Source organism: Microtus oregoni, unplaced genomic scaffold (genome assembly GCF_018167655.1).
Source record: "Microtus oregoni isolate MIOR12 unplaced genomic scaffold, Mior012 000073F_ref0000255, whole genome shotgun sequence".
NCBI lineage: Eukaryota > Metazoa > Chordata > Mammalia > Rodentia > Cricetidae > Microtus > Microtus oregoni.
Genome location: NW_024543986.1, coordinates 3,244,340 through 3,259,329, shown reverse-complemented (window position 1 = coordinate 3,259,329; position 14,990 = coordinate 3,244,340). Strand labels below are relative to the sequence as shown.

Genomic DNA, 14,990 nt, shown 5'->3' with positions numbered 1-14,990 from the left:
AAGGCACATCATGGAAAAAGGAACTAAGTTTTCTGGTTTGGCCAGCTATGGAGGCAAGGTCCTCTAAAAGGATACTCAGATATATTTCTTAAAGGAAGTTGATAAGAAGCCTGCTGTGAGGAAGCCATCTTATCTGCTAGTCACTCCTTGGTAGTAATAGCAGCAGCCGCAGCCACCACCACCAACACTGTTGCTGTGACACTAACACACTTAATCACAGTCAAAGCAGAGAGAGCTCTACCTGTAGGGGTTGTTTGGGCTAGCTCCTGCTTGTCAGCCTAAAGGGCTTTCCTATTTCCAGGAGGCACTCCAAGAAGTCTGTCTGCCATCGATAGGGCTGGAGCAGAGGTGAAGAGCAGAACAACGCTTTTCAGAAAGGTAATTGTTTTAGTGTTTTCTTTGTGTGGTTTTTGCAGAGGTAACATACTTTTCTGTCCCCCAGGTGATCCCTCTAATTGGGAGATCCATGTTCTATATAGCTCTTCTGACTTGTTGTCTAGCTTTGAGCAAGTCACTTCTCCCTGCACCTCCAATACTTCATCCACTCAGGGGTTCTATGCTTATAAGAGAAAATTACATTTGGTTTTGATTGCTTGCTGTGCCTCTGACTGCCCTTTTGCAGTTGTTTTCTCTTGATGTATTTGATCCACCAAAACGCCTTGTGGTCTCTTGGCATTTTTCATTACAAGTGCTTTGTGAAGATTTTGATGCAAAAGATCGAGAGTATGTAAGTATAATATATATAAGAGTGTATAAGTATAAAGGAGATTGTTTGCTTCTTTTTTTTAAGATTTATTTATTTATTATGTATACAACATTCTGCCTCCATGCCAGAAGAGGGCACCAGATCTCATTACAGATGGTTGTGAGCCACCATGTGGTTGCTGGGAATTGAACTCAGGACCTCTGGAAGAGCAGCCAGTGCTCTTAACCACTGAGCCATCTCTCCAGCCCCTTTGATTCTTAACAGTGTGCGTTGCTAGAATTTTCTAGCCACACTTAGAGATATTGGATAAAGTTCATCCTGCCTTTTAAATTCTTAATTGTTGGACTGAATAATTCTTTGTGTGGGAAGCTGTCTTTTACTTTGTAAGGTGTTGGCAGCATCACTGGCTTCTCTCCACTCGAGGCCGGAGCATCTTATCCTGACAACCAAAATGTCTCTTGATACTGCCACATGTCTACCTTGGACTGGGAAGAAAAGTTCTACCAGTGTTGACAACCACTGTTGCTGGAAGGAATGTTACAAAGGAGAAAAAAATCACATTAATAACATAGATGCTATAATTGAGTCACTTTTGTACAAGACGTTATATGCAAATGTCTGTTGTAGAAGAGTTAGAGGAAAATATTTTCTTGGATTATTATCTTGTGCCCCTTTGGGAAATCAGTGAACTAAACTGGTATGATCCTGCAGATTGGAGATTTTAGAGCCTTGGAGAAGATCTCACGGGAAGTCAAGTCAATTACAGTTATTGGTGGGGGCTTCCTTGGGAGTGAACTGGCCTGTGCTCTTGGCAGAAAGTGTGAGTATTGAGAACTGTCCTCACTTTTCTTTGTCTAGTAGTTTATCACACATCTTAGTGCACTGTCACAAATTCCAGAAATCTGTTTGCCAGGAGGAGTTGAAGGACTTTGAACAGTGTTTATAGAATGAGTCCAGGCTTGTTGGCACATGTTTGTAATTTCAGTACTCTGAAGGCAGAAACAGGACGATGTTGAGTTAGATTTTAGACTGGGTTGCATAGTGAATTCAAGGCTAGCCTGGGGCTATGAAGCAAATCCTCCCCCATCTCACTCCTCCCCCCAAAAAGAAGTGTATAGAATGAAAAGCTGAGTATTGAGATTAGGACAAGGATTTCTATCTAGTTGGGTTCTATTGCTGTGATAAATACCATGATCAAAAGCAAGTTGGGGAGGAAAGGGTTTATTTGGCTTATATTTCCACATCACTGTTCATCACTGAGGGAAGTTAGGCAGGAACTCAGACATGAGACAGGAGTTGATGCAGAGGCCATGGAGGAGTGCTACTTCCTGGCTTATTCCCTATGGCTTGCTCAGTCTGCTTTCTTTCTTTCTTTCCTTTTCTTTTCTTTTCTTTTTTTTTTGTTCTTTTGTTTTGTTGTTTTTTCGGGACAGGGTTTCTCTGTAACTTTGGAGCCTATCCTGGAACTAGCTCTTGTAGACCAAGCTGGCCTTGGACTCACAGATATGTTCCTGCCTCTGCCTCCTGAGTGCTGGGATTAAAGGCATGCACCACCACCGCCTGGCTCAGTCTGCTTTCTTATAGTACTCAAGACTACCTGCCCAGGGTGTTGGGACCACTCAGGTCAATCATTAATCAAAAAAATGCACTATACACTTGCCTACACGTAATTTGTTGAAGGCATTTTCTCAATTGAGGTTTCTCTTCCTAGATAACTCTAGCTTTTGTCAAGTTGACAAAAAAAGCAAACCAATAAGGACAATCCCCCAGTCCCCAGTGACCAAAAAGTTGTTGTCTAAATAACTTAACAGCAGCACTTCCTTTCCTTTCCTGTACCTTCTCTGCCTAGACTGTTTAGAAATCGTATACTTACAGAAGGGAATTACTAAGGTGAAATTGGCCATGCAAACTAGAGAACTTTATGGATCTGTGAATTGTTGAAGTTGTGACAAAAACCTTCAATCAGAAGTATGATGGTTCCTAGCTAACCAAGTCTGTAGGTTCTGGTTTGAATATTTCATAACTACTGTGTTTCTGTTTTAAATTATGTTCATTTATTTGTTTGTTGGTGATGGTGTGATTATACAATTGCACATGCTAAACTCAAGGCAGCTTCTCAGGAAGATGATTCCTATTCAGAGCTTGAAAAGCTTATGTGACCTCAGGTGACCGCATGAGTGAGTGTACACTAAATTCCAAATTGGTAGCTCAATCCCTGGACAGCAGTTCTGACACTTGCTATCTTTGCCTTTGAATAAACTCAACCACAAGAAAGGCCCTCTTGCCCCAGTGCCCCACAGGCAAGAGCTGTGGCCTGCTTGGCTGCTTTGCTCTGCATTTAGCCCGGATTGACTAGCTCTCCTTTACCTTCCCTTCTTTCTTCCTGGGATTGGCTCAGGCCTTCTTCTGTAACTAGTTCCCTTTCTTCTTCCTAGCTCAAACCTCAGGCATAGAAGTGATTCAGCTCTTCCCTGAGAAAGGAAATATGGGGAAGATCCTTCCTGAATACCTCAGCAACTGGACAATGGAAAAAGTCAAGCGAGGTAGAGACTGTGTCCATAATACTCTGTTTCTTTGGAGTTACCTTTTGGGGGAACTCTTGACATAATTCCTGACATTGGCAGAGGAAATGTTTTGCTATTCCTCAGTCAGACAGGGTCACAAGCGTTTAGAATCTGAGACAACCTCTTCCCATATAAAGATGGGTGGTGTGTAGGTAGGGTTCTTGTGGTTCCCCAGGGCTGCCTGCATCTGATTTCACTCTAGGGGAGGCCTCCAGCTGGCTTCTTTCCTCTTCACAGAGGTCCCAAGCTACTGAGTTCAGTCTTTGGTCTCATTTTTCTTTACAGAGGGAGTGAAAGTGATGCCCAATGCAATTGTGCAATCAGTTGGGGTCAGCAGTGGCAAGTTGCTCATTAAGCTGAAGGATGGAAGGAAGGTAAGGAGGAAGAAACAATGTTAGAAGGCCTTCCAGCCTTTCCTTCCCATCTCCTTATTCTCATTCCTTTGCTGGATATCATTGATTTGTTTTCTTAGCAGCCACCATTAACATCTCCTAATTCTCTGAATTAACCATCCCTTCTTCAAACTAGAATGGTGAGAACCAGAGTAGTTCACACCTGTGAACTGTTTTCCCGTAGCTGCTTCCTGTCTGTACTAGACTTTAGTCCTTGCTAGGGCAGTAGATTTCTGTTCAAGTGATATAGAATATGTCTGGGGCTGGGGAATTCTTATAAAAGCAGAACTTAAATCTTTTTACTGGAGGTAAGTTAATTCATGATTATTTTTAAAGTTCTAATATTGTTTTCTTTATTTTTTAACAGGTTATTTATTTATTTATTATGTATGCAATATTCTGTCTGTGTGTATGCCTCAGGCCATAAGAGGGCACCAGACCCCATTACAGATGGTTGTGAGCCACCATGTGGTTGCTGGGAATTGAACTCAGGACCTTTGGAAGAGCAGGCAATGCTCTTAACCTCTGAGCCATCTCTCCAGCCCCTTCTTTATATTTTTTATCTTTGTTTTGGACAGTGTCAGTTCTTGTGCATGCTACATAAGCATTTTACCACTGAGCTGTACCCCAGATGCTTGATAGAAAATGCCTGAGTTATTGGATTCCTGAGGACGTTAACTTTTTGAAAGTCTGATTTTTTGTTGTTTTGCTTTGTTTTTTGGGTTTTTTGTTTGTTTGTTTGTTTGTTTTTCGAGATAGGGTTTTTCTGTTGCTTTAGAGCCTGTCCTTGAACTCACTCTATAGACCAGGCTGGCCTTGAACTCACAGAGACCACCTGTCTGCAGGTGCTTTAATCCACGAGTGCTGGGATTAAAGGCATGCACTACCACTGCCCGACTGAAGATCTGATTCTTAGTGATATAAAGTTGTGATGTGAATGAGCGTCAGTAAAAACTGGTAATCGACTAAATTACTTCTTTCCTCTCAGGTAGAAACTGACCACATAGTGACAGCTGTAGGCCTAGAGCCCAATGTTGAGTTAGCCAAGAGCGGTGGACTGGAAATAGACTCAGATTTTGGTGGCTTCCGGGTAAATGCAGAGCTTCAAGCATGTTCTAACATCTGGGTGGTAAGTGTGCTACAGCATAACCTAATCATTGCTCCCAACCTGTGGGTGGGTTTGGCCATGTGCCAAAGCCCAGTAGTCATAGTAAGTCACTTCTGTAAACTCAACACTTTGGAGGCATGGGCAGGGGGATCACCACAAGTTCAAGGCCAGCTGGCCTTCAGAATAAGACCCAGTCTGAAGAGGAAGGAAGAAAGGTAAGCAAGCAAGGAACTACAGCTCATTAATAGCTTAACTAAATAGAGTCAAAATGTTTGATAGCCAAGGAGAAACACTAGAAACCTGTGAAGTGCTTGAATTAGAACAGCACTATGGCTCCATCTGCCAGCTATGGGAAAGTGAAAAGAGCAATGTGTATGGCTGTAGGAACAGAACTCTTACAATTCTTTTTTTTTTTTTTTTTTTGGTTTTTCGAGACAGGGTTTCTCTGTGGCTTTGGAGCATGTCCTGGAACTAGCTCTGTAGACCAGGCTGGTCTCACAGAGATCCGCCTGCCTCTGCCTCCCGAGTGCTGGGATTAAAGGCGTGCGCCACCATCGCCCAACGTTCTTATAATTCTTTTAGCAGTAGTTGGTGGGCATGAACACAAACATATCTCCTCTTCCTGTAGCTCAAACACAAGACCTGAGATTGTAGGATGAAGTAGTTTTCTAATGTGTTTTCTGGAAAGAAACTTTGTTTTCATTTTCCTTGAGTCCTCCCTATTTTCAGCTATTTTTAAAACCTATTATGACAAAACCAAGACTTTAATATTATGTAGGAACTGTGAGGTAATTTCCCCATTGCTAGAACATTGCAATGTATTGTGTTTGGTTATGGATTCTGTAACTAAGGCCATAGGTACTTTGAAGGGATATTTTCCTCCTCCAAAGTCTCAAAGTCTGGGTTTTTTTTCTTTTCCCTATTATATTATGTATTCAATGCAGAAAACACAGACAAGAAAGAGAAAAGGGGCCCAGTCACCTGTAGCAACGAGAAATGTTTTAGTTTATTTCCTTCCCTTTGTTTTGTTGAACATAAAGGTTTTTCCCCCCTTCATTTTATGTGGTTGTGTGGTAAGCCTACTATATATAAACATTTGTATTCTGCTACATCTCACTTAACATTATAAAAGTAAGCATTCTCCTTGTGGCTTCAGACTCTGGAAACAGTTTAATGATTACATATCCCATTAAATAGACTTCATAGTTTACTTTGCTGTTGTTCACTTATTGGATTTTTAGGTTGCTTTGGGGGAGTCTGAATAGGTATAAAAATGAACAAGACTTAGAGAGCTCAAATACCACATCCTGCATGAAGCTGGCCCTGTTCACCCCAGCTGAGGGTTCTCTGAAACACTTAGCTTGTTGAATCTATGCACAGTACTTGTTTACATTGCCCTGTAGTTAAGAATAATGCTCTGTCTTTCCTGTTCTCCATTAGGTTCTACACTCCCCATAGGAAAGGCTTATGTTAGTTTTATTTCATTAACCCATATACAAAGAAAAGCTTCTGTACATAGTAAATAGTCCATAAACACATGTTGACTGACTACTGAATGATGAAAAACAAAACAAAGACACTTATCTTAGAAAAGATAAGAGGCAGTCACATCTGAGAACTGGTTTCTACATGGAGAAGAGAATATTCTCAGTTGATTGTGGTGGTAAAGGTTTATGATCTCAGCACTAGAGAGGCTGAGACAGGAGAGTCATTAGTTTGAGGCCAGCCTGGGCAGTATAGAGAGATCCTATCTCCAAAATTATGACAAGAATATTCTTGAATGCTCCATTATTAAGTATAAATAGCCTGTCTGCTAGAACAAAATGGGCAGGAACAGGTATATATAAAGAAGATTTAGGATACTTTCTGGAAGTATAGTGTCGTAGGGTTTTTATTGCTTTGAAGAGAAGACACTATAATCATGGCACTCTTATAAAAGAAAACATTTAAATGCAGTGGCTGAAATTCTACATCTTGATCCAAAGGCAGTAGGAAGTGAATTGTCTGGGCATGGGTTGAGCATGTATGAGACCTCAAAGCCTACTTCCACAATGACATACTTCCTCCAATAAGGCCAAACCCATCTCAACAAGACCACACCTCCTAATAGTGCCACTCCTTTTGGGGGACATTTTCTTTTAAACCAACATGTATAGAAAGAACAGTTTCTTTAAAAATGGAATCTCATGGGGCTGGAGAAATGACTTGGTGGTTAAAAATACTCACTTTCTTCCAAAGGTAGGTCCTGAGTTCAACTCCCAGAATCCACCTGGCAGCTCACAACTGTTTAATACCCTCTCCTGGTGTACAGATATACATGCTTGCAGACAAAATATCCATATACACAAAATACATAAATAAATAAATCTTAAATACATAAAAATGGAATGTCGCCTGATTAGGAATGATTCTAGCCTGTAAATAGGAAACATTAATTAACATTGCTAGGGTCAGCTGGGCGGTGGTGGTGTTTAATCCTAGCACTCCAGAAACAGAGGCAGGTGGGTTTCTGTGAGTTCAAGGTCATCCTAGTCTACAGAGCTAGTTCCAGGACAGCCAAAACTGTTACACAGAGAAACCCTCTATTGAAAAACAAACAAGATACTTTGAGGCCCAAAGTTTATATTGTGCTTTTAATTTTTTTTAAATATGTTGTTTCCATATTGTATTTGTTTCCAAAGGCCGGAGATGCTGCATGCTTCTATGATATAAAGTTGGGTCGAAGGCGAGTAGAACATCACGATCATGCTGTTGTGAGCGGAAGACTGGCTGGAGAAAATATGACTGGAGCTGCTAAGCCATACTGGCATCAGTCAATGTTCTGGTAATAGTTCTGTGCCTTGGGGACACAACTGGTTAGAACTCTGTATTAATGAGTCCAAAATACAGCATTTTTTTATTTGGTTTATGATCGGTCTTTTTTTTTGTAGACAATATATTATTCTATGGAAGGGGGAAAGTTCCACCCCATGTCCATACCTTCTACCCCTAAGTGGCCACTGAATAAAAGTGCCATATTCATGTATAAAATGGATAGAAATTATTTGTATTGGTGCTTCTGGAAAAGAAAGAGTTTGAGCTGTAGTGGTTGGTACAAAAGTACAGCATTTAGAATGGGCAGCTCTGTATTTTTTCTTTACTAGTATCCCTAATGGTCCCAACATACTGGGAAAAACACAGACCACTCATACGTAGCTTTTAACACCAGGAATTTGTTTGGGATGGTGGCATACACCTTTAATCCCAGCACTTGTTAAACAGAAGTAGGCAAATTTCTGTGAGTTTAAGGCCAGCCTGATCTACATAGCAAGTTCTACATAGTCAGACCCTATTTCAATGATTTAACAAACAAACAAAAAAAGATCAGCAATTCACAGGCCTATAAGACAGTTTGAATTTAAAAAGATTAGCATGGAGCTAGGCATTGGTGGTGTATGCCTTTAATCCCAGCACTTGGGAGGCAGAGGCAGGCAGATCTTTCTGAGTTTGAGCCCAACCTGGTCTACAGTGTGAGTGCCAGGACCAGCTCCAAAGCTACACAGAGAAACCCTATCTCAGAAAAAAAAAAGTTTAGAATGGGCTAGGATCCAACACAGTCTTCTGGCCTCCATGGGCAATAGGCATGCATGTGACCTACAGACAACATAGAGACAAAACACACATACATGTAAAAACACAGAGCACAAAACAAAACCACCCTGTCTCTCAAAGGGAAAAAAGAGAAAGGGGGGGTGATTTATTGATTGATTAATAGTAATTAGTACTGAACATTCTCAAGTCCTCAGGGTTGGCCCTGTTTAGTACACTTTGATCTTGATTGATTTGAATTGGAAGGTTAGCTGGAACTGTGCCTGACTACTTCCACCTACTACAGGAAGACCTCAAGTTTAAGGTTATTCTGGAACAATGTAGCAGGATCCTGACTCTGATTTTAAAGTGAGAGGAGTATATCTTAGTGGTAGAGCACTTAACATGGAAAGGGTCCTGGGTCCAATGTCCAGTACTCTAAAGAAATGGAAATGTGGAGTACAGAAATGATAGGAGTGGGAGGAGGAGGAAGGAAATGGGAGGCGGGGAGGAGGCGGAAATTGTTTCAACAAAAATAAATAAATAAATAAAAGATAAAAAATATAGTGTATATGGCCTATCTTGGGAACATATGTAAGATATATAAAGTTTAAACAACAGGTAGAGGTATAGTGAGCTATATTTGTGTATAGAAGTGTTTTAAAGAGGTGGGGTGTGTGTGTGTAAAGTAACTACGTATCATCTTTAGTGAATGGGACTCGTTTGGAGTATAGAGATAGTAGCATTCTTTTTTGTATACATGTTTGTTATTTTTAGTAACCACACATTTATATTTTTATAGGTACTGTCAAATTGCCTTCTAAAGTACCAAACTTTTATCAAATGCTTGGAATCCAGATTTTAATAAATTTAACTATGTAACAAAAAAAAAAGAAAAGAAAACGTCAAGCTTTCAAAAGACTAAGTTGATGCTGGAAATAATTTACAGCTAATAGAAGTACCTTTTAGGACAGTCACACAGTTTTATGAGTGAGTGGCCGAAAGGTAACATAAATTTCTAGGTCAGCACATACAACACAGTTAGGAAAGGTGAGTCCATAGAGTTATCAGTTAGGGCCTTAGATACAGATTCTAAGGATTTGCTGTTTATTCTTCTTTGAAGACATAATCCCCTGAAGATATGATTTAATGATCTATTGTGGCAAAGAAGATAAAATGTGTACTAGGAGAAGCAGTATCTTAGATTATTACTCCAAACCATAATAATGGCAGCAAGATGTATGTAGTAATGGGGTGCAGTGAGATGGCTCAGTAAGTAAAAAGCTTGATGACCTTGATTTACCCTCAAGTTGTCTTCTGACCTCCACATGTGCCATAACACATGCATTCATGTATACACAAGAAGGAAAGCATGCCAGGTGAAGGCCAAGGAGTGACTGCTATTTAGTGAACGAAACTCTAGTCATTAAATCCCAACTTTCACCCAGTAAGGACACATTTTAAAGCTTCAAAAAAGCAGTTTTAATGTGAGCTAAAGAAAATTAGCTTTTAATCCCATTTACTCAGGAGGCAGACACAGGTGTATCTCTGCGGTCAAGGCCAGCCTTGTCCACAGAGGGAGTTCCAAGTCTACAGAACAAGTTCTGTATAGAGCCAGTTTCAGGACAGCTGAGGCGACACAGTCTTGACAAAACAAAAAAAGAAAAGAAAATTAGAGTGTATCAAAAGTGGGGAACCTGGACCTGGTGTGGTGGCTTGTGCCTATAATCCCAGCACTCAGGAGTTAGAGGCAGACAGATCTTTATGAGTTTGAGGCCAGCCTGGTCTACAGAGGGAGTTCAAGAACAGCCAGGGCTACACAGAAACCATGTCTCAAACAGAAACAAAACGATGGGAACCTATCCTACCCTAAATGTTGGATGGGATAAAAACAAAATAAAATTCGGGAAGTTTAAATCATTTTATATGGGTGTATGTTGTGTATTGTAGCTTCTGGGGGGGGATGCTGTTTGAGATAATCCTGCTCCCTCACACTTGTCCTCAGATGTCCCAGTAATAGTAAATCTGTTTGGCATTCCTCTTATAAATCCTGAATTATTTGACTGGAATAAAAGTACAGTGTCATGAAGAGAATGCGCTACTGTGCCGTCACTTATGGTCCTTTGACAAAATGTCCTCTTTCCACAGGAGTGATTTGGGTCCTGATGTTGGCTATGAAGCTATTGGTCTTGTGGACAGTAGTTTGCCCACAGTTGGTATTTTTGCAAAAGCAACTGCACAAGACAACCCAAAATCTGCCACAGAGAAGTCAGGTATGGAAACCCAACTACTTCTCTAGGAAGAATGTTAAGAAGCAGTGCATCGGAATTCTCCTGAACGAGTTGATTCTGTATGGGCCAGAGGGATCTGGTGTTTAAACCCTCTATGTTGTGATTTAAATTAACCAAACCCACTGGGCAGTGGTGGCACATGCCTCAGGAGCCATAGGCAGGTAGACCTCTCTGAGTTTGAGGTTAGCCTGGTCTACAGAGTGATTTCCAGGACAGCCAGGACTACACAGAGGCCCCTCTCTCAAAAAAAGAAAAAGGTAACCAAACCCAAACTTCCCACTCTGGTGCTCTGAGACCCTGGTCAAAGTACAGACTCTTATATTGTAGCTATCCATCCTAGACAGTGGGCCACAGCCTGTTCAGTCACCCCAGTTTATCTTCTGGGGCTGAGACAAATCTAAGTGATAAAGTAAACCTGGATTTTTTAAGGATTTTTTTTTCTTTATATTGCCTACTTCATAATAATCTCAAGAACCAGAAGCGAGAACCCCTTAGGGCCTGGTGTCTTCCCTGGACCCTGGGAAGTAAAGAATTGGGCTAAGGAGTTCTTAAGTTGAATCTAATTTGGTTGTCGGATCTGGATGCCAGGTTTGCTTCATATGGGAGGCACCATTCTTGGAATGGGCTTTCCTCCTACATGTATCTCTTTCATTAGCTCCTTGGCCTTATTCCATGACCTTGGGCTTAAGTTATTTAACTGTCCTTTTTTGCCGGATGTGTTTCATGGGCAAGTTACTTTTTAAGAAGGAGAAAGCAAGACATTATCTGTAAGTTCCAGGTCAGACTGATCCACATAAAACCTTGTCTCAGAAAAGAAAAACAATCCTGAATTGTATGGTTTGTTTTATTACTAACAGTTTTCATTGAAATAGCTGTATGTGGCAAGTAGCTACTGACCTGAATCATTGTCCTAGTTTGCTTCCTATTTCCGTGATAAAAACCATGACCAAATGCCACTTGTGAAGGGACAGGTTGATTTGGCTTAAATGTCCTGATCACAGTCCACCACTTAGTGACGCCAACACAGGGATTTAAACAGGGCAGGAACCAAAGCAGAGAGTGTAGAGGAATGATGTTTATGGACTTACCCCATGGCTTGGTTAGCCTGCTTATACAAGGAAAAACCGCCAGCCAGGGAGTGGTAACCCCCAACACTTGCTGTCTGAGGCCTGGCCCCACCCACATCAGTCAGTAATCAGGAAAATGCCCCCACAGACTTGCCTACAGTCCAATCCGATGGAGGCAGATCCAGAAGTGATGTTCTGATGTCTTCCCAAATGACTCTAGCATGTATCAAATCAACAGCAACAAAATAACAGTACAGTAGTGAATGAGAGGAGAAGTGCAACCCCTTTCCAGTTGGGAAAGATCCTGATCCTAGAAATGTCTATAGCATGGGATGTAAGTGAAGTAGAAAAGTACAAGGTCAGGTTCAGCAGTGCCCAGGAGGTGGCAAGAAAGAACTTCCTTTGGCCTATGTTAATTGAAAGTGGCTCAAGAATATTCTGAGGAATATTGGAAAACAAACTATCTAGAAGTAGCTTTAATTAAGCCAGTTTGAAAAGAAACTTTTCAGGCTAGGAAAATAGTTCAGTTGATAAAAGTTGCCTTGCAAAGATGAGGATCTGAGTTCAATCCCCATAAGCCACATTTTAAAAGGTCAGTATTGTCACACTATTCTAATTCCAATACTGGGGATGCAAAAACAGGTTTGCTGGGGCTTGCTGGCCAGCCAACGTAGCCTGTTGAGTTCCTGGCCATTGAGAAAGACCCTGTCTCAAAAAAGCAATCCTGCAGAATGACACCCATGTTATCACATGCACATACATATGTTTACCTACACATACATACAGATATTTGCCTTCTAGAATTTTCCAAAGTCAAAATAACTGAACTTGGGTTTTGTATTTGTTTGTGGGATTGGCTACAGGGACCGGTATCCGCTCGGAGAGTGAGACAGAGTCAGAAGCCTCTGAAATCTCAATTCCTCCCAGTACCCCTGCAGTCCCACAGGCCCCTGTTGAAGGGGAGGACTACGGCAAAGGTGTCATCTTCTACCTCAGGGACAAAGTAGTCGTGGGGATTGTGCTATGGAACGTCTTTAACCGAATGCCAATCGCAAGGAAGGTAGGTGCCTGTCAAGACCCTTAGAAGAAGATGGGAAGTGGGGGTTGGAAGATAGTCCTGTGACTTCACCAGGTGCCCTGAGTTGCATTGTCCACCAAGGTCAGATTGTGCTTAAGCAAAACAAAGGCAAAACCTTGGCTCAGAAACATTTTTTGATTTGAGACTTGGCTGGGTAGCCTGAGAGTTGTCAAGCTGCTCATTTGGGGTTAGTAGAAAGCTGTTCCCACAATCCCTTCCCAGTGTGTAACTGGAGACTAGCCCAGGCAGCCCCATTGTGTGGGCCAGGGCTGGGTGCACATGGAATGAGTTAAGAACCTATTGTTACTCTACCCCTCAGATCATTAAGGACGGTGAGCAGCATGAAGATCTCAATGAAGTAGCCAAACTCTTCAACATTCATGAAGATTGAAGCCCCATCATGGAATACACATGCACTTTTCCATCCCTGACAGGGGGGTTGGGTGGGTAAAGGAACATTTTTTTATTCAGCATACTTTCTCTTTATGTAGGAGCAGGAATCGAACAAGCCTCTGTGAATATTTTCATTTATATAGATGCACATGACAAATTAAAATCTGATTCTTTTAAATCCAGTTGGTTTATTTTAAAGGGGATAGGTAGATAAAGGACTGTGTGTATGTGTATCAGCAAGCTGACTACAGCTGCTACCAAGTATATGGTTTTTCTCAGCCATGTATTCAACAGTCCACATTAAACACCTGTCACCACTCTGTAATCTTGGCCTACTATACCTCTTGGCTCACAGCAGTGATCTTATTTTGTATGTATGGATGTTTTGCCTGCACATGGATCTGTGTGCCACTTATGTGTCTGGTGCCCATTGAGACCAGAAATGGGCAGTAGATCCCCTCGGACCAGAGTTACTTCCTGTTGTGAGCCACCATATGGGTGCTGGGAACTGAATACTGGTCCCCTATAAAAAACAACCAGTGCCCTAACCACTGAACTATTTCTCCAGTTCCATAAGGGAAGATTGGTTTTTTGAGATAGGGTCTTACCGTAGTTTTTCTGGCCTGGAATTTGCTATGTAGACGATGTTGGCTCCATGATCTGCCTACCTCTGTTTCCCAAGTGCTAGCATTAAAGGTGTTTACTACCATGCCTGGCCTAATTCTTCTGTAGGCAAGTCACAATTTTTTTCTTTCTTTTTTGTTTTTTGAGACAGGGTTTCTCTGTAGCTTTGGAGCCTAAAACCACCTCTTATAGATCGGGGTGGCTTCAAACTCACCGAGATCTGCCTGCCTCTGCCTCCTGAGTGCTGGGATTAAAAGTGTGCACCACCACCACCCAGCCAAATTTACTATTTCTATGAGGGCTTTCTTCACCCTTCCAAACCCAACCCTCTTTCTGTCTCAGTGACTGACCTATGGCTTCCTGTAAGCAGGCACCGTGACATTAATGTCTTGCTCATGGTTATATATGCAGAAGCAAAAGAGCTCTGGTTCATAACGGGTGCTTAATAAATTATCTTTGAATGAGTGAGCAAATAAACAGAATAAACTCAGGTTTATATTGAACACCTAGCTGCTCCAGAATCGAACTGGTCCTACGGGGGACAGAAAGGTTACACACACACGCACAATGGGTTTAAAAGCCAATTGTGATGATGGCATGTGCCTATATAATCTTAGCACTCAGGAGGCTGAGGCAAGAGGATTGCTGTAAGTTTGGGACCAAACCTGGGCCATATAGTGAGATCTTGTTAAAAAAGAAAAGGATTAGATGGGTCAAGTAGTTAAGGGCAATGACTGCTCTCCAGAGGACCTGGGTTTGATTTCCAGAACTACACGGAGGCTTGCAACAGGATCCCAGGAGATCTAACATCTCTTCTGACATCCATGGGCATCAGGCACTCAGGAGATCATACATGGAGGCAGAACACCTATACACATAAAAAAGTTTAAGATGAATTTTTGAAAACTTCATAGTCCACTAAGGTTTTTTTAGCATTTTAAAGTACTTAACCTTGTGTGTATTACATTCTAAGCAAATAGTCTACAACTGAGCTACACCTTGACCCCCTTTTTGCTTTTCTTTCCAAGCAGTCTCATGAGGTTACCCAGGGTCGGTCTGTCTGTCTGTCTCTCTCTCTTTCTGTTTTTGTTTTTTTTTTTTTGTTTTTTTTTATGGTTTTTCAAAACAGCGTTTCTCTGTAGCTTTGGAGCCTGTCCTGGAACTCGCTCTGTAGACCAGGCTGACCTTGAATTCATGGAG

The 14,990-nt window shown here is 41.5% G+C and overlaps 1 protein-coding gene across 2 annotated transcripts in view; it reads left to right on the top strand.

The window, feature by feature from the left end:
- Nucleotides 1-13,484, top strand: part of LOC121441130 (apoptosis-inducing factor 1, mitochondrial-like) — a 47,343-nt gene extending 33,859 nt beyond the window's left edge. For both annotated transcript variants that reach the window (XM_041642263.1, XM_041642262.1), the window contains exons 8-16: nucleotides 302-378; nucleotides 1,418-1,526; nucleotides 3,142-3,249; nucleotides 3,556-3,644; nucleotides 4,651-4,791; nucleotides 7,452-7,594; nucleotides 10,486-10,610; nucleotides 12,559-12,755; nucleotides 13,093-13,484. In XM_041642263.1, coding sequence (XP_041498197.1) covers nucleotides 302-378; nucleotides 1,418-1,526; nucleotides 3,142-3,249; nucleotides 3,556-3,644; nucleotides 4,651-4,791; nucleotides 7,452-7,594; nucleotides 10,486-10,610; nucleotides 12,559-12,755; nucleotides 13,093-13,164 — 1,061 coding nt within the window. In that variant the 3' untranslated portion in view covers nucleotides 13,165-13,484. The remainder of the gene's footprint in view (nucleotides 1-301; nucleotides 379-1,417; nucleotides 1,527-3,141; nucleotides 3,250-3,555; nucleotides 3,645-4,650; nucleotides 4,792-7,451; nucleotides 7,595-10,485; nucleotides 10,611-12,558; nucleotides 12,756-13,092) is intronic.
- The last annotated feature ends 1,506 nt before the right edge of the window (nucleotides 13,485-14,990 follow it).